The following is a 26,139-nucleotide window of genomic DNA, read 5'->3' as shown; positions in this document are numbered from 1 at the left end:
TATATTCATATTCAATAAGAATCAACATATATAAAAAATATATATTCATATTTATATTGTCAATAAGAATAAGGCAAGCTCCCTATTTCCAATCTTTTCACAAGTCAGTTTAACCTTAAATTCAAATAATAGATGAAAGTATTTTTATCACCAATTCTTCACACCAATTGCATAATTATCTTTAAGTGCATTGAACTGAGCATAAACTGTCTTCTAACACTCAGCAAAATGTGATGAGTTGTGGAGCTTGATTCAGAGTTTTTGCCCTCACAGAAAGGGGGGTCCGGGGGCTCCCCCCGGTGTGGGTCCTATTGCACGGTCAGTGAGCGGGGGTCTAGGGGAGGCCGCCTCTGGCGGGGGGTTATAGGGGGTGCACCCCCAGAAGAATTTTTTTTTCGGGCTTTTGTTTGGGACCCGATTTCTTATGGATCAGATGCTTCAATGTTTCAATCTTTTTTTAATCCGATGCTACTATTAGCAACTACTTGTCTAACTAATGTGCAGCACCAAAATATGGCAGTGGTTCAAAATATTACTAACATTTTGCAAGTATGCTTGAGATTTTTAGTATCCGGCCCAAATAGTGCATAGGATCCAAATCCATCAAGGATAGCCACATGGCAAGCCTTATTACACAAGTTTTTCTTATTTATCTTCATGATGAGATTTCAGATGGAATCTGGGCCTACATCCAACATGGACCAGGGCCTTCTGGATGAGATTCTCATTCAAGACCAACCTTGAAGAGTCCATTTATATATGGAGATGGACCCAGACCATGATCCAAGGCCCCAGGATGAGTTAGTGCAAGCCAAAATGCATTGCACGTTATGTTTTTTTCAACAAGGCAACATCCAATGAAAATAAAATGCTAATACAAATACAGCAAGGGAGTAAAACAATACAGCAACCTACTTTGTGCACATGTATAAATGAAATGCAAACAACATTCATTTCAACAATGTAAAAACAAAACAGGAAACAAAAAAAAGAAACCAGTTAAGGTTTTTCAACAGACACTATATGGGATGCTCTTCATCACATGGATGAATGACATCAGGTTGACCTCTACCATCGGAAGTAGAGGTCACGCTTGTGGGCTGCAAAATCCATCAAATGCTGTAATGAATGGTCTACAAGAACTCACGCGTGGGCTGGGCCCGCTAAAAGCATCCACGCTCATCTAAAGGAGATGGGACACTGCACTAGCCTGTGATAGCACCCTAACAACACTGCAGTTGCAGAGTCGCTGATTTTCGCAGACACGCTCGTTGAAAGGGGGGAAGAACATCAACGATTGATTGTGAGGGGGGAAAGAGTACACCTGACCTCCGAGAGAGGGAGAGCGAGTCGGCTCAGTGGTGGCGACGTGGGCAGGTGAGGAGAGGGAAGCATGAGCAGGAGAGGAGAGGGAAGCACGAGCCGGAGAGGAGCCGAAGATCGAGCAGGCGAAGGTGGAGCGTGAAAATGCCTTTTTACTAACCTAATCAATTAAAACTGCGTGAAAACCCTTAATTTCTGGTCAAATGGGGGCTTTGACCTTCGTTTGACCAAAAAATTAGAGGCCTATAGGCCTCGGCTTGAGGCACGCCTCGCTCTGAGGCGTGCGTCTCAAGGCGTATGAGGCGCACGCCTTGAGCCTTTTGCACTTTATATGTGCGCCTCAAGGCATAAAGCCCCTCGCCTTGAGGTGAGGCATGCTTTTTGCGCTTTGAGGCGCGTTTTTAATAACACTGATGTGAATAGACTGTTGGATCATGCAACCTAAATCCTAGTAGAACCCCATGGATCTAAAATTGCTCAACCTGGGCCTGAAAGAGAATGGTTCGTCTAATTCAGGTGGGTATGTAAAGCCATTTGGACCCTCAGTTGGATGATATCTATCTGACCACCTGAATGTCTGCCGATGTCATGAAGCCTCTCTCATTCCACATACATTCTCATCATGATGTTGTTTGAGATTGACAGAACCCACAACATTACTGCGCCCACACCCTATATTTAAGTTACGAGACGGGGATCATCTCATCCTTTTCTTGAGCGGATGATCTGTGACATAATCTTGTGTGCCTTTTGATTCACAGGACATGAGAGTGGTACAAAAAACAAGAACACTCCAGCGTGGGTTTTCGTCTTGATATTCATTTTTGTCAGAGTGAGTTTGGTTGGAGTACTTGTAGTGGCATTTATGTGCACAAAGAAAAGGGCCAGAGAAGCAAGAGATCGAGCAGGTGTGTACCCATGTCGAGCAAAAGACTTTATAAGCTGTATTTGTGTAACAGACAACTAGTGTGCGTGCACATCTGTGTTAGTGTGTGCGTCTGATTACTGTTCATGACCCTTGCAGAAGCAGGTGCTGGTCCCAAACCAGAAAATCCCATAAGTGGAACAGCAACAGTCTTTCTGGGACCTTCAACTTCCTTAAATTCTAGCTACACTAAGTCTTCAAGTACTGGTAACTTCAAAATAGTTGCTGGCGGGGAGAACAAATCACAAGAAACTCCAGCAACAATAGCAACTAAAGCTTCAATAGTACGGTCAAGTGCTTCGAGTTTTAGCTATGCTGAGGTTAAAAGGATCACTAATAACTTTGAAAAGGTTATTGGCCGTGGAGGGTTTTCAACTGTCTATTATGGATGCCTTAATAATGGTTCTGCAGTTGCTGTCAAGATGGTGCAGGATTCATCGTCAGAAATTCAACAGTTTAATGCAGAGGTTGGTATAGAGAATTAATGCATTCAATCGATGACAAGAATAAGTAGGTATATGTTATAATAATTCAGAATTATATGGCCATTTTCTGCAGATTGAGATCTTGCTAAATATAAATCATAGAAACTTGGTTTCTTTAGTCGGGTTTTGTGAAGAAGGTAATAACTTGATTCTCGTATCGGAGTATATGTCCAATGGAAATCTCTGGGAGCTACTGTCAGGTATGATGCTTCAATAAGACATAATCCAATATGAGATGCAGATGATTGTTGATGGATGTCAATACTGCAATTTCTTCTTTGTATGCTCTACACGACACCAGAACTAATATCCTTGCACAGCTGCGAGCAAAAATTTGGCAGTTTCTCAAAACTAAGTTTTTCTTATATTTTTTCTATTTCTATAAGTTTGTGGGTGTTATGTTCTCTACAAAAGTTTACCTATATTAAAAGTTGCAGGAACTTTTTATGCCTTAAAAGGGCAAGCCCTAAAGGGCATTAGATTTTGGATTTGTACATCTCTTGGTCTCTCAACTTATCTTTTAAGTACTTGGGATGAATTTAACCTTCAAGTGTAAAATCGATTTTGACCAACTCATTAATAGACTTTGACTTTGCATTGATTTCTTTTTAAATTTTATTTAGATCTCTTTGAACCTTGACCTAACATCTTTGCATGAACATTTATGGTCTAAAATGGTCCATAGGCATCATTAACCTTTGACTCAGTCAAGATCTATCTTGGACCTTATCAGATCATTTCGAAGCCTTTTTGGTGCCCCTCTTTGGCAGCCATGGCACATAATAACTTAAAAGCCCTTTATGGTGGCTGGGGCCTATATAAACCCCAACCCTCTCTCAAGCTCTCCACTCCTCTCTTTCTTTATATCGAGTTCTTTTTCTCTCACAAGCTTGACTCTCTTGTGAGATCTAGATCTGACTGTAGTTTGGATTCATTCCTGAGATTAAAATCCAGTTACAGTTTAGATATATTCCTGAGATTCAGATCTGATTGTACTTCAGATCCATTATTAAGATCCATACACTACAAGAAATCCGTGGATTAGCGATGACCTCAATTCATCGCTAATCCATCACCAATCCGTCGTTAAATAGTTTAGCGATGAATTAGCGTCGACTTAGCAACATATAACTTCTATCGCAAAATTATAGTCGTTAATTCACGACGAAAATTATCTATCGCAAATTTCATCGCTAATTTGAGATGAATTAGCGAATACCATGATTCATCGCAAGGTCGTTGTTAATATATGGAGATTTTGGTTTTACAATGGATTAAAATCCATCGCTAAAATATTGGCCGATTCACGTTTGCAATAGATTAATATTCGTTCCTAATCCATCGCTAAATTGGACACCGATAGTGAATAGCGTCGAAAAATATCCATTGCAAACAAGAAAAAAAATTTAAAAATTGTTTAAAACATAAATATCGAGAAAAAATTTTCGTGATACAATTTATATTTTCTGTGTAAAAAAAAAACAAAATACACATAAAAAATACATATAAAAAGCAACTAAAACAATTTATCGATCCACTATAATTTTCGCCAAGTTTTAATTATTTACATGTGAACATTTATATTTTTAAAACAACAAGAAGGTACAACAAATTCAACACATGAATCTAATCATCACCAAGATTTTGTGCGTCATCTTCATTGTCACGATTTGCCCCTTCAGCTCCTCTACGCTGATTATCTTCAACAACCTACAAGAGAAAAAAAAAGGTTAGTATTGATAAACAAAATATAATGAAATAAATTATATGCAATGCACATAAGTTAAGGCAATCAAAGTAACATGAAATCTAATGACATGCAACAAATCACATGAAACTTTCATACCTGAGAGGCACCTGCAGACGAAGTTCTCCTGTCTCAAAAAAAACTGCACAACTCATTACGAACAACGTAAAAAATTGCTTCATGTAAATAGTCACGCATTGTATCCTTAACGAGCTGGCGTGCACCATCCCAAGAATTAGGCAGGTCAGTCAGATGCTTGGAGCTGATGCTGATGGGAGAACTCTGTGAGCCGTGACTGAAAGAAGCAACGACTAGTGAGGTGTTCATATTACTCCCAAACCCGAACACACGACCCTTTTTGGGTTCACCTGTTGCAGTCACCCATGCTGCAGGATCAAAAGATGGATGCTGAGTAGAGTCATCGCCATATCGCTCTACCATCTGTTGCTCATATGACTTCTATAAAATAATAATTACAGTATGAATTAATAATTAAGAATTACAATGTTTATAATAACTTGTATATTATAATATTTATTAATACAATAAATACATTGTGTTGTTGTTCTCGCCTTCTCTTATACGAACTCTTCCGTGGTCTTACGTTTATGTGTTTCAACAAACACATCCTTGTATAGCACAATGCCTCCTTTTCCTGCTTCCTGTGAAGTTAAATGATAAAAAAATTATTTAACAGGTTTGCAATAATACTTATAAAATTGATAATATATAGATTGATGAGTTACTATTTTCTTCAGGTGGCTCCCAAAAGTCCTAGATCCACTTATGTGTAGATGAGCATCGAGCATTTTTGCTCGGTTTTATGCAGCCTTTGCTGAATGGTTTCAAAAATCATGTCCCGCCCACTTGTCGCACATTGCATCCCAAACATTTGACCTGATAGTAGGAGGTCCATGACCCTTCCACTGCAGTTAATCATCTATCTCGCCAGCTATTTTTCTTGTTGCAGTCTTCATATTGTGCAGCATGTCTGCAAATCGATTGGCAGCCACCTTATACCACACCTTCCTTGCATTCTGCTCCTCCATCGTAGTCGGGAAGCGATTCGAAGCCTACAAAGATTTTCAGAAAGTTAGTAGATATGACCATAACAAAAAATTAAATATGAAACACATTAACTATGAACAATGAGTGTATACCGTGAATGATGACCATAATCTGTCCAACACCTCCTTCGAGTACTCTTTCCACTAAGCGACCGATCCTCGTAGATGTTGAACTAGTGAATTACTAATATCTCGTATTACTTCTTGTGACTCGAACCTCACGTTGCACAGAAATTGGTATACATTAACTATTAATATACAATATTTATAAGATAAGTGAAAATAAAATACTTACGATCGATTATCGATATACACTATTTGAATGAGTCTTCTTGTGTCAGACTGAGAAGACGCTGCATCCCGTGTTGTCTCATGACTTGTATGAACAGCTGGTGTAAGTGGGTCATGTGTAGGCGAAACATCATCTGTAGAAAAATGAGTTATAAATTCTCAAAACGCGCATTTAAACTAATCAAGTATATAATTAGTTGAATGATATACCTATCAAAGCAGACTGTGAAGATGAAGGTTGAGACTGGCTACTACTGGGTGATCGACCACTGTAACCTCCATGAACCATATTCTAAAAAATAAAAAATATCATGCAATACATTCAAACATTGCAATACCTTCAAATCATTCAAATCATTGCAATACATTTCAATACATTTAAATAATTCAAAGCATTCACATTAAATATTGCAATATATTTAAATCATTCAAACACGTTACAATACATTCAAATCATAACTCTATACGTATCGAAGATACATAATCAAAGAATAAAAAATGTCATGCAATACATTCAAACATTACAATGCCTTCAAATTATTGCAATACATTTTAATATATTAAAATAATTCAAATCATTCAAATCATTCACTTAAATATTGCAATATATTTAAATCATTCAAACAAGTTACAATAAATTTAAATCATAACTCTATATATATCGAAGATACATAATCAAAGAATAAAAAATGTCATGCAATACATTCAAACATTACAATGCCTTCAAATTATTGCAATACATTTTAATACATTAAAATAATTCAAATCATTCACTTAAATATTACAATATATTTAAATCATTCAAACAAGTTACAATAAATTTAAATCATAACTCTATATATATCAAAGATACATAATCAAAGAATAAAAAATGTCATGCAATATATTCAAATATTGTAATACCTTCAAATCATTCAAATCATTATAATACATTTCAATACATTCAAATAATTCAAATCATTCACATCAAATATTGCAATACATTTAAATCATTTAAACAAGTTACAATAAATTCAAATCATAACTCTATACGTATCGAAGATACATAATCAAAGAATAAAAAATGACATGTAATACATTCAAACATTGCAATACCTTCAAATCATTCAAATCATTGCAATACATTTCAATACATTCAAACAATTTAAATCATTCACATTAAATATTGCAATACATTTAAATCATTCAAACATGTTACAATACATTCAAATCATAACTCTATACGTATCGAAGATACATAATCAAAGAATAAAAAATGTCATGTAATATATTCAAACTTTGCAATACCTTTAAATCATTCAAATCATTCACATCAAATAGAGGTTTGTATTATAGGATTTATTTCACTAGCTCGAGAATTTTTCCTCATCACTTGTTAGACTTTCATATTCTTCTTCTTCCTCCTCTTCTTCATCTTCTTCTTCTTCATTGTCCACCCATCCACTTGGTATATCATTTGGATCACATTCTTTCATGAATGTTCCATCGACCAATAGAGATATGACATGCACACCATGCGCGACATCGCGACCATAAGAGAAGTCATACATATCATCTGATTGATAGTAATCACTCTCTTTAGTTAACTTGTCTTCCTATAACTCATCATACTTGGGCTATAGTTTGGACTTCAACTTGCAAACTGCCCACCATTCTTTTCTATCTGACTTCTTTGTACTCAGATATGAAGTATAGTAAGCTTGTTGAGCTTGCGAGGCTAATATGAATGGTTCATATGTTCTAAACCTTGATTTATGATTTACCTCTGCAATGCTTGAGGCTTTGTCTACTCTTGTTGCAGTGGGATCAAACCAATGATACTTGAATAAAGTTACCCTATTATTTATGCCTAAGTAAGTCGACTCCATTATTTCTTCTATAACACCGTAGTAATCATGTTCATTTTCACTGTAGCTGCTACCTTTGACACACGCCACTATTCCCTATTGATTTGTTTATACCGTAGTCTTTTATATAGAATCGATAACCATTTACGATGTACCCATTGTAATATTGCACAACTTTGGTCGAACCATTTTGTAAATCACATATTTCTTGATCTTTATCATCACCATGGCAGACCTACAAACATAAACAATAATTGTGATAATGACCAATTAAGTAACTTATTGTTGTTTACACGAAGACAATTTATGTCATCATCCTTACCAACTCTTTCAACCATGCCACAAACTTAGTTTCACGTTCTTTTTGTACTTTTGCATCAGTGAGATGTAAAAGTTCTCTTCCCAACTCCAGATCAAATCATCTGCACTTAACAAATACTTATATTACCGAACCATGTATGCATGTATAGAACATAAAAGGATATTACTGAAATCAAACTATATGAGATGCATCCTAATCTAAGCAGTAAAAGTAAATATTATTCCAAGTTTGATTATTACATCTCTGACATAAATCAAAATAAATGAAATACATAGTGTAGAAAGAATCAACATCCTCCAAATTTTCCTGCAAAATGAGAGTTAGTACCAGATAACCAAGAAAATGGGTATGTATATAATATATACAACGAAGAGATATATATATGTCAAAATGCTAAAATTGGTACTAAATGACATGTAACAATGGAGGTGTATTTATATGAGAAAATAGATACATGGATGCTCATATATGGAAATAAGTGCACATGAAGGGATATATATATATAAGTATATATATATATATACACATATATATATACATATATACGTATACATATAGGTAGATATATATAGATATACATATATATATAGATATATATACATATAATGAGAAAATATACATATTAATGGAAATTCCATATAATGGGTAAAATCAGAAAATACAGGTATATACAGTTTCTGTAGGTGATTTTACACAGCCGTAATTACCAAATTACAACATATTTTGCAGTAAAAATGGGTATGGAGCTTCCCTATATATCAATAACCAAGCATGCCAAAGATGGTATAGAGATCATGAACGGATATGGATATATCCATTCATGAATGTGACTAATTATCAAGACTGCACACCTGCAGCAGAAAATGGATATGTGCAGGAAATGTGCTGTGGAAGCACCATGGTAGCACGTCATTAAAAATGAACCATTTATATTTCCTGAGAGTTTGTCTATCTAATTTCCCATTCATTCCCGTGTGATAAGCAACCAAGCATGTACTAGGCTAAAGGCCTCATGAGGACCTTTCTTGGATATTAGGATTTCACCAAGTTGGATATGGCACAAGATCTCCTCTTATAATTAATTATCTTTTTCTTTGTTAGACTCAATAGCCTTCATCAGGAGTTATCTTCTCATACTCGTCTTTCTCAGTAAATGTTTACAAAAGCAAGAAAAAGAATGCTGAAATAAGTTCAAACAAAACCAGGGACTTCTCAACAAATCGTTAGAAGGTTGTTGAAATTGAATCTGAAAGGGAATCTTCAACAAACTCCAACTTGCAAATCTTTAAGTCATGAAATAGTGTTCTGGTCCATTAACTCAATAAGAACAATAGGGTGACAACTGAATACAATCCTTGATCTTTTTCTGAAAGCATAACAAAGAATTTCAACATCACACTCCAGAGAAAGCACAATCAAGGCATTGTGGACTTATCTGAACATTTTCATTCACATTACAGGAGCATAGAGAAAAAAACAGTTTGATAAAATAAGGAAGCACATTCAAAAAGTCAACAAATAATTCTAACCAAATTTTTATAACAAAAAATTCAGCTTACTTGGATCTCAAGAGGATGACCATGGATGCCCATCCGGCGGTCAATCATACATGAGCCATCAGTGACCAACAAAGTGGGAAACATATCGAAGCCATCAGCCAAGCAAAGATTTAAGATCAATTTTATACCTGTCTGCACATCTACCCTTTCTTGCAAGGCAAAATCATCAGTAATCTTCCCATAGGCTCTCAACAGAATAATCCACCATAATCCAGAATCAACAGGAGCAACACGACCAATAGCAAATTCACCAAAGTCCGGGTCTAAAACCTCCTCGAATGCCTCATTGCTGCCATCAAGAGGCACAGTTCTCACCTTAAAACTTGCTAGCCTCAAACCTTGGCCTGGGCTGTAGCAATCAACAGCTCTCTCCCAACTCTTGGTTTGGCGGAGGCTGAAAGGAGCAGAGCACTCCTTCTGTATGGTATACTTGCAGCAAGGGGTTTTTTGCAGGTGGGCTGAAGATGAATGGGTGATTTCCTGTTGGACCTCTGCTGGCTGGGCTGAAGAAGGGTTGGGCAGCAACCGTTGGGCTGAAGAAATGATGGGCAGCAACCGTTGGGCTGAAGATGGATGTGCGACAGTTGGCTGGGCTGAAATGGGGATGGGCAGCAACCGTTGGAGGTGGAAAATGATGGCAGGAACACGTTGGACCTCTGCTGGTGGACTGAAAAAGGGGCAGCAGCTGGATGAAAACTTGTTGCTTCCTCTGCTGCTGGGAAGAAAACCTCCTGCGAAAACCCAAAAGACCAGAAAAATAAAAAAAATTCCCCTTTTGTGAATCAATCCTGCGATAAGCACAAAAGCCCTCCTCCCCCCTTTTTAAAAACCTTCAACCCCTTTAAAAAAAATGCAGCCTTGAGCTTCCGTTACAATTTTTGATTTTTTTTTCAAATTGAAACTTAATGCTGTCATTTTCAAAAGGGCGCATTCCCTGTTTTTTCCAAAATTTAGTTTCATTTACCTAAGTTTTAGGTAAAATTAAATTTGCTTCTTTAGGGAAATTCGGTTGTGCCATTTAAGGCTGCATCCTTCTTTTTTTTAAATTTTTTTTTAAACAAATCAATAAAAAGGAATAAAATAAAAAATGAGTATTGAAATAAATGAGAGGCTTTTATGGAAAGGCCACCTCAACCTACTTTTAAAATCCTTTTGAAAATAAAGTTTTATTTTGTTTTTGCAAATCTTTTATTTTCAAGTGGGGTCCCACGTGTGTGGGCCCACTAACTAAAAAAAAATGAATAAACAAATAACATTAAGAAATTAAAAAGAAGAATTTACAAATTGGTGCGATCTCCGGGTGGGTCCCGCTCCATTTATTTGAAAATAAAGAGAGAAGAAATAAACTTCTTTTTTTTTTGGAATTTTTATAACATGAGATAAAACTTTGTTTATTTTCAAGAATTTGGAAAAATTGTTTTTTCAGGGAAAAAATATGGATAAAGTAAATGTAAAAAATTTTGTAAAGAGATTTAAAATCTTTTTGCAAAAAGTTTTGAGATAAAATCTTTAAAATCAACATCCAAATATCCAGATTGTTTTCCTGAGAAAAATTTTTGTAATTAAAAAAAAATCTTGGGGGTAAAATGGGAAAAATTGGTAAAATTTGAATACCCAGGGTTTTAAAAATCAATTTTGAAAAGTTTAAAAATCAAATCTGGATTGACAATTTTGAAAATCAGGAGTTCTGGATCTCAAAATGACATGTTGTGCAGTGAAATGATGTAAAGTGTTCATGCAATGCTATGCAAAGATCTGTTCTATGAAATGTCATTCTGAGTCTGGAAATTCTAACTTCTTGTCAGGGATAGGATTTTGAAAATTTGCAGTTTGAAGATGTCTCTGAACCTAAATATAGAAATTTTGAGGCTCAAGAATAAAATTTTAGACTTTCTGCAAGGTTCAATCTCAGAAAATGACCATTTTGCCCTTCATTGCTTCTGAAGAACTGAAATGTGACGATTGAGGGAAATGTCAAGGAGGTGAGTGAAAATTTGGGGTGTTTACAGGTGGGCATGTGTAACATGTTGGAATGTGAGGTTCAAAGTACATAGATGAGAAATTTGAAATCTCTTCTAAAGTATATGCCTCACAAATAGAGCCCTCTACTCTTGCTTTATTTTGAACCTTTTTTTTGAGGTCAAATATGCATCTGTCAAAAATATACATCTCGGATTACAATAAATTTTTTAATAGCATTGAAGAGACAGATATAAGAAAACATATACCTTTCAAATGGGTACATCCATCGATATTGCACAGGACCACCAACCCTTAGTTCATAATAACATCGAAAAATGATGGCAGAAATATCTTCTCTAGTTGACAAATAGTAGTGACGACAGAATCCTCGAGATTCTTTACCTCATATACTATGACTTCCGATGCACACAATGTTCTAAAAAATCTATTGAACTCAGATAATACCCCTCATATAGGTTTGTCTAACATATAATGGAATGGTAGGGGTATCAATCGTTGCATAAAGACATGACAATCATGGCTCTTCAACCCATATAATTGTCCCTCATCGATCTTCACAACCCGAGCAATGTTAGAGACACATCCATCTGAAAATCTCAATTGTCTCAACCATTGACATACTTGCTTTATTTGATCTGGTCCAAGCACGTACCTTGCCTTTGGTTTCAGTACTTTGCCATTATACTCTTTGAGTTCCAATTCTTGTCTTTTACATATTACTTTTAAATCCATACGGGCCTTTAGATTATCCTTGATTTTCCCTTTAATATTCATTACTGTATTGAACATATTATTAAACACATTTTTCTTCACATGCATCACATCCAAATTATGTCATATCAATAAGGTCGGCCAATATAGTAGTTCCCAAAATATAGTTTTTTTTGTCTAATTGTGATCCTTCCTAAATCCAAGGAAGGGCATCGAGCTACGAGCATCTGTTAGTTCATATGTAAAGTATCACAATCTTGTTAAAATCTCTATGCCAGACAATCTTGTGGGTGGACCTTCCATTTCACTTGTGCCTGCTTTGAACATATTCCTTTGTCGTCAGAACGGATGATCGTTGAGTAGAAATCGATGATGACACTCAAAACAACACGACTTCCTTCCATGCATCAATCTAAAAGATTTTGTATCCTTCATGCAGTGCGGACATGCCAACCTCTCATGTGTGCTCCAACCAGATAACATACTATATGCAGGAAAGTCACTGATTATCCATAGAATAATGGCCTTCATATTGAAAATTTGTTTTTTGTGGGCATCGTATGTGATAACACCGTAATCCCACAATACTTTCAGTTCATCAATCAATAGCCTTAAATATACATCAAGATTCTGGCCCGGAGAGGTCGGACCAGAGATCAATAGAGACAAGAAAAGATTTTGACGCTTTATACACAAGCTTGGAGAAAGGTTATATGGAGTGACAAATACTGGCCAACACGAGTATGGAGTTGATCTACCCCCAAATGGATTAAATCCATCTATACATAAATTGAGCCTAACATTTCTCACATCCATTATAAAGGTCTGATGAGTATGATCAAAGTGCTTTCAAGCTTTCGCGTCAACAGAATGCATGATCTTGTCTTTATTATGTCAAACTTTATTTGCATGCCATCTCATATGTTTAGCTATCCTCGAAGACATATACAATTGTTGCAATCTAGGGGTGAGAGGAAAGTAGTGGAGTGACTTGTATGACACTTCTTTTGACCTCGTGCTACCATTGTCTCTTATCTTTGGCTTAAACCGAGGATGCCCACATGACGGACATGATCTATTGTTTTCCTGTTTTTGAAATACAACATGCAGTGATTTGGACAAGCATCTGTCTTTTGATACCCCATACCTAGAGCGTTGACCATAACCTTCGCAAAATAGAAATTTTGTGGCAATTTCTCATCTTTGGGTAACATACTCTTCACAATAGAGCACAAATGGTCAAAACATGATTGACTTAAATTATACTCGGACTTCAAATCAAGTAGTTGAAGAACTGCAGACAAGATAGTGTGACTCTTGCAACCATTCCAAAGTGGCTCATCAGCATCTCTAAGTAAATCATAAAATCTACTAGCTGTATCGTTTGATGCTTCTTCCTCTACCCCAGTTGTTACATCACTAAGACTCATAGCATAACCCAGTTTTGGTCCTGCAGTATCAAATATCAAATCCATATATGGATTATCGTGCACCATATTTACCCATGCATCAAAATTATTCATAAATTCTTTACCATGAAACATCCAATTCTAATAATCACTCACAAAACCCTTCTTGTATAGGCGATGTCTAACACCATGAGGTTCTACAAATCGATTGTTCTTACAAATCTTGCAGGGACACATAATCCGACTTGTGAAATCTACTGTACTGACACTTGCCATCGCAAATTCAATAAAACTTTCAACGCCATCCATATATTCAAGCGATACCTCATTGTCAACTATTCTATGGTACATCCATTCACGATTTGCAGTCATTTTGTCGTATGATGTTACGAATCGTATCTTAACCAGTTAAAAGAGAATCATCAGAATTCTATGATGAACAAAATATCAAATTTATCTGCAATATATGATGCATGCTATATATTTGATATATATCACACACACACACACACACATATATATATATATATATATATATATATATATATATATATATATATATATATTTGATATATATCACACACACACACATATATATATCTATATCTATATATATATATATAATCACAAGAACTATGATGCATACATTGATAACTTAATATTTTCATGTGCAAACTATTCATAACACAATACATTCATTTGAAGCATGTTTTCATGATACAATTTCACATAGAAGTCATAATCAAATTAAAAGTAACTTTATGCAAGCATGGATACAATCACAACAAACATTGCAATACATTCATATCAAAACAATGTCAAACATGTACCTACAACAAACACAATCCAATATCCCGCTAACTACTACCATGCCTAGCATAGAATCTGTACTCCAAAAATAAGAACACTTCTATTTTCATACATTAAAATCATGCTCAACATGATCTTCAAACTCTATCAAAATAGTCCTAGATATCCACAACTATGTGGGTGTATGAACAAAAAAGTGTTGCATCTAAGAAATTAAATAACATATGATGCACTTGCATCACTTACTCACCACGGGTATTTACCCGATTAGAATTGCTTTTGCCTTTGTATTTTTTTCTTATTTCTTTTTGCATTGCATTTTTAGTCGCATGCGATGCTTAACACTAAGCATCAAGTAATTAGCTCAGCAACGTACTTGCAAAGAACAAATATACAAAACAATACAAGAAGAAGGGTCGATCCCTCACTGGCGAAAAAGAAAATAGGGAGGGGTTGGAGTCCCTCCCTCGCATCCCGTAAGATAGGGAGCGGGCTCGGGCTCGGCCTCTGCTTGGCAAAAAAAAAGGGAGGGGGCTCGGCCACTCCCTCTCATCCCGTAAGACAGGGAGATAGGGAGGGGGCACAACCCCTCCCTGGTGAAAAAAATAACAGGGTAACAGGGAGGGGGCTCGGCCCCTCCCTGGCAAAAAAAAAAAAAAACACGAGAGTGGGCCGAGCCACTCCCTCGCATCCCGTAAGACAGGGAGACAGAGAGGTGGGCCCTCCAACAACCACAGAGAGAGAGGGGGGGGGGAGATACAGCAGGGGGCCACCGGCCTCCTGCTGACCTCCCGACAACCACAGAGAGAGAGAGAGAGGGGAGGGAACAACAGGGGTTGTTGGCCCTCCGACAACCCAAAAGAGAGAGAGGGAGGTGGGCCCTTCGACAATCACAGAGAGAGAGGGGAGGGGATGGTAGGGATTGCTGGCCCTCTAACAACCCGAAAGAGAGAGAGGGGGGCGGGCCCTCCGGCAACCACAGAGAGAGAGAGAGGGGTGGGGGGGGGGGGGGGTGGGAGATGTGGCAGGGGGGCACCGGCCTCCTGTCGGCCGCCCAACAACCATAGAGAGAGAGGGGAGGGCACAGTAGGGGTTGTCGGCCCTCCGACAACCGAAAGACATAGAGGGGGCGGGAGATGCGACAGAGGCCACCAGCCTCCCGACAACCACAGAGAGAGGGGAGGGCACAACGGGGGTTGCTGGCTTTCCAGCAACCCAAAAGAGAGAGGGGAGGGCACGACAGGGGTTGCCGACCCTTTAGCAACCTGAAAGAGGGAGAGGAGGGCAGGTCCAAGAAGAAGAAGATAGAGGGGTGGGGGGTCACCTGCGGTTGTCGGATGAGAGGTCGACGAGCAGGCGACGGGAGGTCGCAGGGCGATGGGCGGGCAATGGGAGCTGGACGGGCGACAACATAAAAAGAAAGAGAAAAGGCGCTCGAATTAGGGATTTACGAGAAATTTAACAATGAATTAGCGATGGTCAAATTTTGTCGCAAACGCCATCGCAACTGTGCGATAGAGTAGCGACAAAAAATTTCTTTTGCTGAGCCATCACGCATTTGCGATGGAATTTGGGTGTTGCGAATTCGTCGCTAACTCGCAATGGGTTCTTGATGAAATGTTTTCATCGCTAAATCGACAAATAATTTGAATGTTAGCGACGTATATTTTTCTCTCGCTAATTCATCGCAAATGGGCGACAAAAAACATCCATCACAAATATCCATCGCTAATTAGAGTTTTTCTTGTAGTGATATTCAATTGTTGTTCGGGTCCAAATCTGGTTGTTCGAATCCATTCTTAAGATCAAAATTCTATTGTTGTTCGGATCCTTACTCACTTGAAATTTAGATCCATACTCATATCTAAATCCAGGATCTAAACCCAAATCGAGCCTAGATCATCAAATCCTAGTCAAAAGGTTGTCCAAGGTAGTTCTTGTAGAGGTTATCAGTCTCATCCAGTGCAAGTCATGGATTGAATTTTTGCTAGTAGGCAAAAGCTCAGTTGAATCCTAGGAGCATAGTTGCATGAGTATCCTTTACACCTAAGTAAGGCAACTATCACTTGAAAAATAGTACATGTATACATGTGCCTTCGAGTATACTTGGTTCAATCTTAGTTGCCTGACCCACAAAGTGAAGCAAAATTTTCAATAATTTTCAAGCGATAGTCTTGTATATGGCGACTGAATATTGAAAACCAGGATGGGGCCTATATAAACCCTAACCCTCTCTCATTTATCTTATCCCTCTCTTAAGCTCTCCTCTCCTTTCTCTCTCTCATGAGTTCTCTCTATCGAGTTCTTTCTTTTCCACGAGCCCAACTCTCTTGTGAAATCCAGATCCATCTATGAGATCCTAGTTATAGTTCAAATCCATTCTTGAGATCTAGATCTGGTTGTAGTTTAGATTCACTTTAAGATCCAAATCTAGTTGTTGTTCGAATCTAGATTCGATTGTTGTTTAGATCCATTCTTAAAATTCAGATCCTGTTGTTGTTTGGATCTACACCCACAAGCAGTCTGGATCCATACATATATCTAAACTCAAGATCCATACCCAATTTGAGCCTAGATCATCCTATCCTAGTGAAGAGGCTATTCAGGATGGTTCATATCGAGGTTAATGGTTTCACCTAGTGCAAGGCATAGATTGATTTTTTGCTAGTAGACAAAAGCGCAGTTGTATCCTAAGAGTATAGTTGCACGAGTACCCATTGCACCTAAGTAAGGCAACCATCATTTGAAAGATGCCTCATTTGCGAGACCCACAAAGTGAAGCAAAATTTCCAACATATCCTAGATGGGATATGGCACTCCCAAGGAAGAAATTACTCATTGCTTGGAAAGTAAATTTATAAGTTAAGCTAAAGTAGTTAGTATGTTTTCATGTGAGAATGTGAGAAATTCCTAAATAAAAAAAGTGACAAAAGCAAATTAGTCAAGAAGTAAAGGTAGAGTGCTAAGCGCTCTGACCTCTTCCTATCTTGACTGAGATCCAAATAAGAAAACTAAACTAAGTAGCTAAACTTCTTGGAGACTTACACTAGAAACAACCTAAACTATAGAAAATGATATAAAATTACATAGAGCAGCCTTTCCTTGAAGCAAAGGACAAGGAGGAAGGATGGTGAAACCAATGATTTTCAATCCTAAAAAGAGGGAGAAAGACTATTAAAAAATTCTTCTTACAAGCTAAAAAAAAAACCTTAATGAAGAATTTTGACAGACTTTGTTTGTTGCCAGAATTGGCTTAGAGGTAAATTATCCATTTGCCACTAGGTTAGTTAGCAACAAATTTATTATCTTCTTCTAAGCCTGCTAGTGGCAGATCCATTATCTACCCCTATGCCAAGGGGCATTCCACGGGTATTTCAGGCATTTATAGGAGTATTGGTTCAAGAACCTTAAATATTTTAGTGTCTACACTTTCAAAGTCATACAAAACAAATGATCAAGACTATCTCATTTTCATTTGGGTAATATAATTATTGACGGTGGCAAGGCAAACAAGTAGACTACCTTATGCAAAGACCATTGCAAAAATGATCCCAGCAAATTCCCTAGTGTATGTATAGATAGGATTTTAGGACCTAAAAGTAAATAGCTTTAAAATTTCTGAAATTTCTACATTATAAAGTCCAAACTACACATCAAAAAAATTTGATCCAAGGGTCTATGTATACTTTTCAACCATAGAGATCACCCATGTGATTTTTGAAGGTGGGCACAACTAGGTAGACCCTTTAGTAGGACAATCCTCTTTGTCCTACGTATATATATGGGTTAATATTGGCTACTAATGAAGGTACATAAATCATAGGTACGAAACACATAGATGCATTCAACATGATTTGTTTGCTAAAGGTCAATCCTTAGATCATGCTTTTCTGATGTAAAAATGTGATCCTTTGAGTTATATTTTTTGGCACATTGTGAGCCATTTATTTTTAGACCCCTTTACAAACCTAATTACTTGTCATAATCGCATGGTTCAAAACAATTTTCTTACAAAACAAACCATGTAGATTACTTCCATAACATTTGATCTATAAAAAATTAGAAATTTTTGAAGAAGAAAGTGCTTTCTACTCAATAGTTCAGTACCTTCAATAGTAGGCAATATTTTTTTTGATAGGCAAGATGGGGTTAGGCAGACCCTTACCAGTTATACAACCATACCAATGGGATTTGAACTTGCGATGTCCAAACACAAGGTGGTGTGCACTCACTGCTCTTAACCATACCAATGAGATTTAAACTTGCAACGTCCAAACACAAGGTGGTGTGTGAAAGTGCTATAGGATCGATGCAACGAGCACTAGAGGGGGTTGAATAGTGATTTTAATCTTCGTCTTTAAAATTTGAATGAATTTGAATACTGCAAAGCAATCACACATAAAGAATATAAGAATTTTATCCTGGTTTAGTCTTCCAGACCTATATCTAGTCCCCAAGCAAAACCCGCTTGAGATTTCCACTATCATACTTATGTCACCACAAGATCAAACAGACCAAAATCAGTTCCACTTTCAGCAGCAACTCTGCTGAAAGCAAACTTTTTCTTTAAACCAAAGAAACTCTGTCCTTTTACAGAAAATTGAAATAACCAACTTACAATCAACATACAAGACTTTCTTATGAATGCAAATGGAGTGGAATAGGCTTCTAAGGCTGCTGAAATATTCAACTCACAATTTTAGTAACTCACAGAAAGAATCAGAGTAAAAAACTAGAGTGAAAATACTCAGTGAGTGAGAAAATGAATACTTGAATGAATAAGAGTGAAAAATAAAGAATTTGATGTTTCTCTTGATGATTTTGAGTATAGATCTCATTCTTATTAATAGCTAAAAATTCAAGACTTTGGTGGTATGAAGGGGTGTCAAACAGAGGTTTTTGAACAGTAAAAAACATTTGAAAAATGAAAGAATGCAACTTTTGAAAGTTTTAAAAAATGGCTATATTAGTCGACTGAAATAGTTATTAGTCGACTGAAATCAAATATTAGCAGACTGACAGTTAAAGTCAGTCGACTACTGTGTCTAGCCGAACAAATTTAAATTCTGGTTTTTGAAACTTAGTCGACTAAAAAAAAGTTAGTCGACTGATAAAAATCATCAGTAGACTAAAAAAAACTTTCAGTCGACTCCTGCTAATTTTTTTCAGAAATCGAACATTCTGGCCAATCAACTAAGAAAACTTTCAGTTGACTTCTGTTAAACTTTCCATAAATCAAACTCTCAGGTCGGTCGACTGATGAGTCTATTGATCGACTGATAAGACTATTGGTCGACTGATAAGACTATTAGAAAATGTGAGTAAAGAGCTTTCTAAAATGATTTTCGCTAAGGGCTCTTTTAGAAAAGCTTTTCTTAAGTATTTTTAGGTAAAATACAAGTAACATATGCAATCAAAGTAAGGCTCTTATAAGAATCTAAGACATTTAAAGAGATTTACATTTGCACACTTGTCTTAACAGATTCTTCAACGAATTCTTCAATTCTTGTCATTTTTTTTATTGCCTTAGCTGAAATTCAGTTGTTCCAGTTGTTCATCATCAAAATCTTGTACTTGAATTATCGTGTACAACTTCTTTGTCTTAACAATCTCCCCATTTTTTATGTTGACAAACTAGTCACAAATAGAGCATTGATAAACAGATAGAAAATTTACTCCCCCTATCAATATGCTGTCAAAACATAAGAAGTTAGCATAATATCAACATTGTTAACACATTGTTTTTCTTCTCATGCATATTATTTTTCTTCTCTTCCTTTGTCATGATCAAAAGAAGTAGGTGGAGTCAGAGTATCAAAAAAATTATAGATACAACTTCAAAATATTAGAACCCCAAAAAATGTTATCAAAGCAATATCAGTAAACAAAGTTCAAGAGAAGTGTTGCTTGAGCATCTCCTTGATTTTAACTATATCAGACTGAATAGATGAAAGCTGTTGAGTAACATCTTCATAAAATGTATGTTGTTGAAGTTCCAAAGCTACAATGCATTTCAGAATTTCATCAACTTTTTTCAATAGAAAATTTCTTTCTTTTGCCTTAAGATGGAGGCAATATAGGAGATGGTGATGCTTCATGAGATATAGGAAATCCAGAGGATGAAGGTACTAGATAAGAATGTTTCATTCGTTTAAAAATAGTTTCATCAAAGATTTCCTTTTGAAAAACAAACTTTTCATTATTCAGAGGCACTTTGAAATATTTGAAGATTCGGGTAAGGATACACCCATACAAAAGAAAAGTTTTTTGTTTCCATAACGTAGTCAAAAAGACATGTGTCCAATTTGTAGATATATTTCCAAATAAGACATATAGAGCAATAGAAAGATCAGTTGAAAAATAATCAAAAGATCCTATTTTTGGGAGGACATTATGAGCAAGAATTCTTCCTGCAATTCGAGCGTGAGGTTAAAGGTTTGTATTTTTGAAAGGAGGACAACGAGGAGTGCCTGGAAGTAGAATTTGTTCAAAAATATTTTCATCATTAAGGTCAATGGAATTGAAAAGAGTTTTCGAAGATGGAATATCAAGAATCTGTCCAAGGAATTTTGGAATCAAACTTGATTTCAACATCTCTAACGAGAGAGGAAAGAAAATCAGCATCGTGATCTATTTGCAAATTTATGTAAAATAAATGAATAAATAAAGAATAATAATCACAATCGAAAGAAGCATCAAAAAGATGTGAAATCCCTATAAATAATGCCTCAAGATTATATCTAGAATAAATGTGAAAAAGAACACTTCTATCGGGTAAGATGGGAAGGGCAGGAATAGAGCCAAATGTGTCATAAAGAAGAGGATTTCTAAGGAGGTTAAGAGAGAATCCATGTCGAGCCTTGGCTGTGGGTGTGGATGATGAAAAAGAAGCATGTCCGGAGGTGGTTTTCTGATGAGGCATCGTCGTCAAGAAAGAGGAGACAAAGAAGATGGAACTTGTAGAAGATGGCATTGTCGCAGTGAAGAATAGGACACTGTGAGGAATTTGATGTTGCAGTGACAATGTTCGGTGCTGCAGACGTTATCCAGCGCTGCAGAGATTGTCCAGTGCAACAGAGATGGTCTGACGAGTGAAAGGGGTACCAATTCACCGAGGGTTTTAGAAGAAGGGAAGAGGCGGTAGAGAAAAGGGAAAGAGGGTTCGGCTACTGCAGAGGAGAAAGAAACACATGGGCGGGTTTCTGGGAACATAAGACGACTGCCCCCCCCCTCCCCCCCCCCCTTTTTTTAAAACATATAAGTTATCGGATCCCTCCAAAAAAAAAAACCATCGGTCGACTAATCGTCAAATGTCAGTCGACTGAAAAGTTCAGTTTTGAAAATTTTTAAGTAAAACAAAGATTTCAAAAAACAAATTATAAGTCTAATAATAAGCAAATGCTTAGTTCTCTTCTAATTCTCATAAAATCTTCATTTTTGAGTGGTTTAGTAAAGATGTTGGCATGTTGTGCATTTGTAGGTATAAAATTTAAAGAAATATCACCTTTTAAAACATGATCTCATAAAAAATGATGTCTCACTTTAATATGCTTAGTTCTTGAGTACTGAACAAGATTTTTTGAAAGATTTATAGCACTAATGTTATCACAATAAATTGTTGTTGTGGAGTAATTCAAATCAAAATCTCTTAAGGTTTGTTTCATCTATAGTACTTGTGAACATGCTAAACTAACCACTATATATTTCGCTTCAGTAGTTGAGAGTGATACTGAATTTTGCTTTTTACTAAAACAAGAGACTAAGGAATGTCCTAACAAGTAACAAGTTCGACTAGTAATCATGGGATTAGATTTGCTTCCAGCTAAATCTGCATCACTATATGAAACTAAATCGAAGGAAGATGATTTTGGGTAAAACAAACCAAAGTTTGAAGTATCTTTCAAGTATTGAAAAATTTGTTTTACAGCAATTAAGTGAGATTCCTTCAGATTAGCTTAAAATTTGGCACACATACAAACACTAAACATTATATTAGGTCGACTAACAGTTAAGTATAATAGAGATCCAATCATACCTCTATAGAGCTTAGTATCTACAGTTTTACTGTTTACATCTTTGTCAAGAGAGGTAGTTGTGCTCATTGGATTTCTTCTTGATTTAGAAGAGTCCATGTCAAATCTTTTAAGTTCTTTTGTATACTTGGCTTGGTTGATGAAGATTTCTTCTTCAGTTTGCTTTATTTGAAGTCCAAGGAAGTAGTTCAATTTACCCATCAAGCTCATTTAAAACTCTTCCTGCAAAGCTTTAGCGAAATTCGACTAATGGAAAAACCCAATAGTTCTAAAAAACTTCAGTCTTTCATACCATACTCTTGGTGTTGTTTGAGTCCGTACAAAGCTCTTTTTAATTTGTAGACTCTTTCTGGATATTTCTCATCTTCAAAGCCTAAGGTTGTTCTATATAAACTTTTTCATTGATGTATTCATTCAAAAATACACTCTTAACATTCAAAAAGCAAGCATCATTCAAATTGACTCCAATCGAGCCACTTGTGCAAAGGTTTCATCAAAATCTATGCCTTCTTGGTTATAGTCTTGTGCTACTAGTCTTGCTTTGTTTCGAATGACTTCATCGTTCTCGTCCAGTTTGTTCCGAAAGACCCATCTCGTTCCAATTATCGGATGATCCTTTGGTCTATCAACTATATCCCATACATCATTCTGATTGAATTGGTTAAGTTCTTCAGACATGGCCAAAAGCTAAAATTCATCATTAGAAGCTTTATTGATATTCTTTGGTTCTATTTTTTATATAAAAGCAAAATTTGTAATATATTCTTCCAATTGCCTTCTAGTTTGAACACCACTCTTTATTTTTCCAATAATTTGCTCATGTAGATGATTAGAAAATTCTTTCCAAACCGGTGAAAGATTAATATTTTCTTGTGAAGTGCTTTCTATCAAAGGTTTTCTTTGAAGTATGACTTCTTCTCCTTCGCTTAGAGGTATAACTTGCTCACAATTCTCATCAAATACAATATGTAAAGACTCTTCAATGCAAGAAGTTCTTTTATTAAAATCACAATAAGCTTTGTTTCTAAAAGAATATCCAAGAAATATTGCTTCATCTTATTTTGAATCAAACTTATCAAGATTATCTTTGGTATTTAACAAGAAGCATTTACTACAAAAATTTTTGAAACATGAGATCTTTGGTATACGATCATAATACAATTCAAAACATGTTTTATGTAAAAATGGTCGAATAAGAATGCGGTTTAAAACATAACATGTTGTATTTACTGCTTCAGCCCAAAAGTATTTTGGTAAATTTTTATCTTGAAGCATGGTTCAAGCACATTCTTGCAATGTTCTATTCTTTCTTTCAACAACTCTATTTTTAGGAGCTGCTCTAGGAAAAGAAAAGTTGTGAGATATTCCATGTAAATCACAAAACTTTAAAAAAGATTCATTTTTAAATTCTCCTTCATGACCACTATGAATAGTAATAATAGAGGTAGATTTTTTATTTGTAATTCTTCTATATAGTTTAGAAAATTCAGAAAAAGCATCATTTTTGCTTTTTAGAAAAATTATCTAAGTAAAACGAGAATAATCATCTACTATAACAAATGCATATTTACTACCATTCAAACTTTGAATTCTAGATGGTCCAAATAGATCTAAATGTAAAAGTTCGAGAGAAAGATTTTTTGAAATTATATCTTTTGCTTTGAAAGAACTCTTGATTTGTTTACCCATTTGGCAAGCATCACATAAATGATTCTTTTTATATGATATTCTAGGTAGGTCTCTAACAAGATCATTCTTGGATAACTTAGAAATTAATTTGAAGTTAACATGTCTAAGTCTCTTGTGCCATAACCATTGAATTTCATTTGAAGTAATAAGACATTTTTCATTGAAGGTGGGTAACTCATCAAGATAAAGTTCGTATACATTGTTCCTTCTCTTTCATCTAAAGATGATCTTTTTAGAACAAGAATCAGAAATTAAGCATAAATCATGTTCAAAAGAAACGAGAAAACCTTTGTCACATAATTAACTAATAGATAACAAATTATGCATTAATCTATCTACTAAAAGAATATTTTCTATCAAGGAAAATTTTGGACTACCAATATTACCAATACCGATTACTTTTCCCTTACTATTGTCACCAAAGGTGACGGTTCCTCCATCCTTACTTTGAAGGGTGAAAAATAACTCTAGCCTTCTAGTCATATGCTTGGAACAACCGCTGTCCAAGATTCACTTGTTCCTTATTTTATGTACCTACAACAAAATTGGAAGACAAAGCATTTGACCCCTTTTTATATTTGAGTCCATGAAAGTTAGTCTTAGGAACCCAAATCCATTTAGATTTTGGTTTCCTTTGAGAATAATTACTCTTTCTATTATAAAATGATTTAGCATTTCTAGAATGATAAGATGGATAATCATGTCTAGGCTTATATACATTGGAAGTACCATGATGTGATATGTTTCTACCATGATATACATGTCTAGAAAACTGAGTTCTTTAAACCAATGATTGAGATTTTTTACTTTGATTCTTTACCACATAGTTTGGTCTATTTTGAGTATCAAAAAAACTATATCTCAATCCAGTTTTATTAACCGAGCATCTTTAAGAACCAAGAAGTTTTTCTAGATTTTTTTGACTATTAGTGAACCTAGTCACTATAGAGAGAAGATCATTAGATTTTTCTTTCAAACTAGATATCTCTTCTTGTAAGACATTGGTTCTAATGCCAATTTCTTTTATCTTAGATGCTTGAGAAAAGTTTTTCTTCTTGAGATCTTTCATCTCTTGAAGTAATAAATTGTTCTTAGAGTCAAGAGTTAAATTTTCTGTTTTCAACTTCTTGTTTTTAGAACTTAGACTCCTAAATTTAGCATATAAATCATTAAAAGCTTCTAATAAGTCATCATAATCAAATTAACTTACCAAGTCTTCTTGTGCTGCAAAGCACATGTTGATGACTTTTTTATTTGATTCTTCATCGTAAGAAGAGTCACTTTCATCCCAACTTGCTTGAAATGCCTTTTTCTTCTTGAATTGGTCCTTAGGCTTGATTTTGAGAAGAGGATAATCTCTTTTGATATGTTCAGCCCTTTTGCAGTTGAAACACTTGACTTCATTAGGATTTAATGGTTCAATTTTCTTCACCTTTCTTTGAAATCTTCCCTTTTTTATGAATCTTCTGAATTGCCTAGTGATAAGAGCAATATCTTCATATTCATCTGAATTTTCAGAGTCTGAAGTGACTTTGAATACAAGAGATTTTTTTTTTGTTCTTCTTCTTGTCTATTTTGAAGTTGAACTTCATATGCCATTAAATTACCAACTAAATCTTCAAGAGAAAGGGTGTTTAAATCATTGGATTCCTCTATTGCTGTGGTCTTTCTTTCTCATTCAGGAGTTAAACACCTCAGGACTTTCTAACTAAATCCACTTGCGAATATTCTTTCCTAAGGGATTTGAGAGTATTAGTAATATCGATCATTTTAGTTATCATGTCAGAAACTGACTCATTTTACCTCATTTTAAATAACTCAAATTTATGAACTAAAGAGACAATTTTAGATTCATTTACCTTTGATGTACCTTCACGAGTCACGAGAAGAGTATGCCAAATTTGATTTACAGTAGAACATTAAGAGATACGATTGAAC

General features: G+C 35.7%; 1 protein-coding gene across 1 annotated transcript in view; it reads left to right on the top strand.

The window, feature by feature from the left end:
- Nucleotides 1-1,784: 1,784 nt before the first annotated feature.
- Nucleotides 1,785-26,139, top strand: part of LOC149814972 (receptor-like protein kinase At3g21340) — a 34,235-nt gene continuing 9,880 nt past the window's right edge. The window contains exons 1-4 of the mRNA XM_089990454.1: nucleotides 1,785-1,839; nucleotides 2,085-2,231; nucleotides 2,348-2,715; nucleotides 2,807-2,933. Of these exons, the coding sequence (XP_089846580.1) occupies nucleotides 1,785-1,839; nucleotides 2,085-2,231; nucleotides 2,348-2,715; nucleotides 2,807-2,933 (697 nt within the window). The remainder of the gene's footprint in view (nucleotides 1,840-2,084; nucleotides 2,232-2,347; nucleotides 2,716-2,806; nucleotides 2,934-26,139) is intronic.

The sequence above is a fragment of the Nuphar pumila genome, chromosome 15 (assembly GCF_984573655.1).
Source record: "Nuphar pumila chromosome 15, dmNupPumi1.hap1.1, whole genome shotgun sequence".
Taxonomy (NCBI): domain Eukaryota; kingdom Viridiplantae; phylum Streptophyta; class Magnoliopsida; order Nymphaeales; family Nymphaeaceae; genus Nuphar; species Nuphar pumila.
Note: the sequence above shows the minus strand (reverse complement) of the source record. Positions and strands in the feature narration are given on the sequence as shown.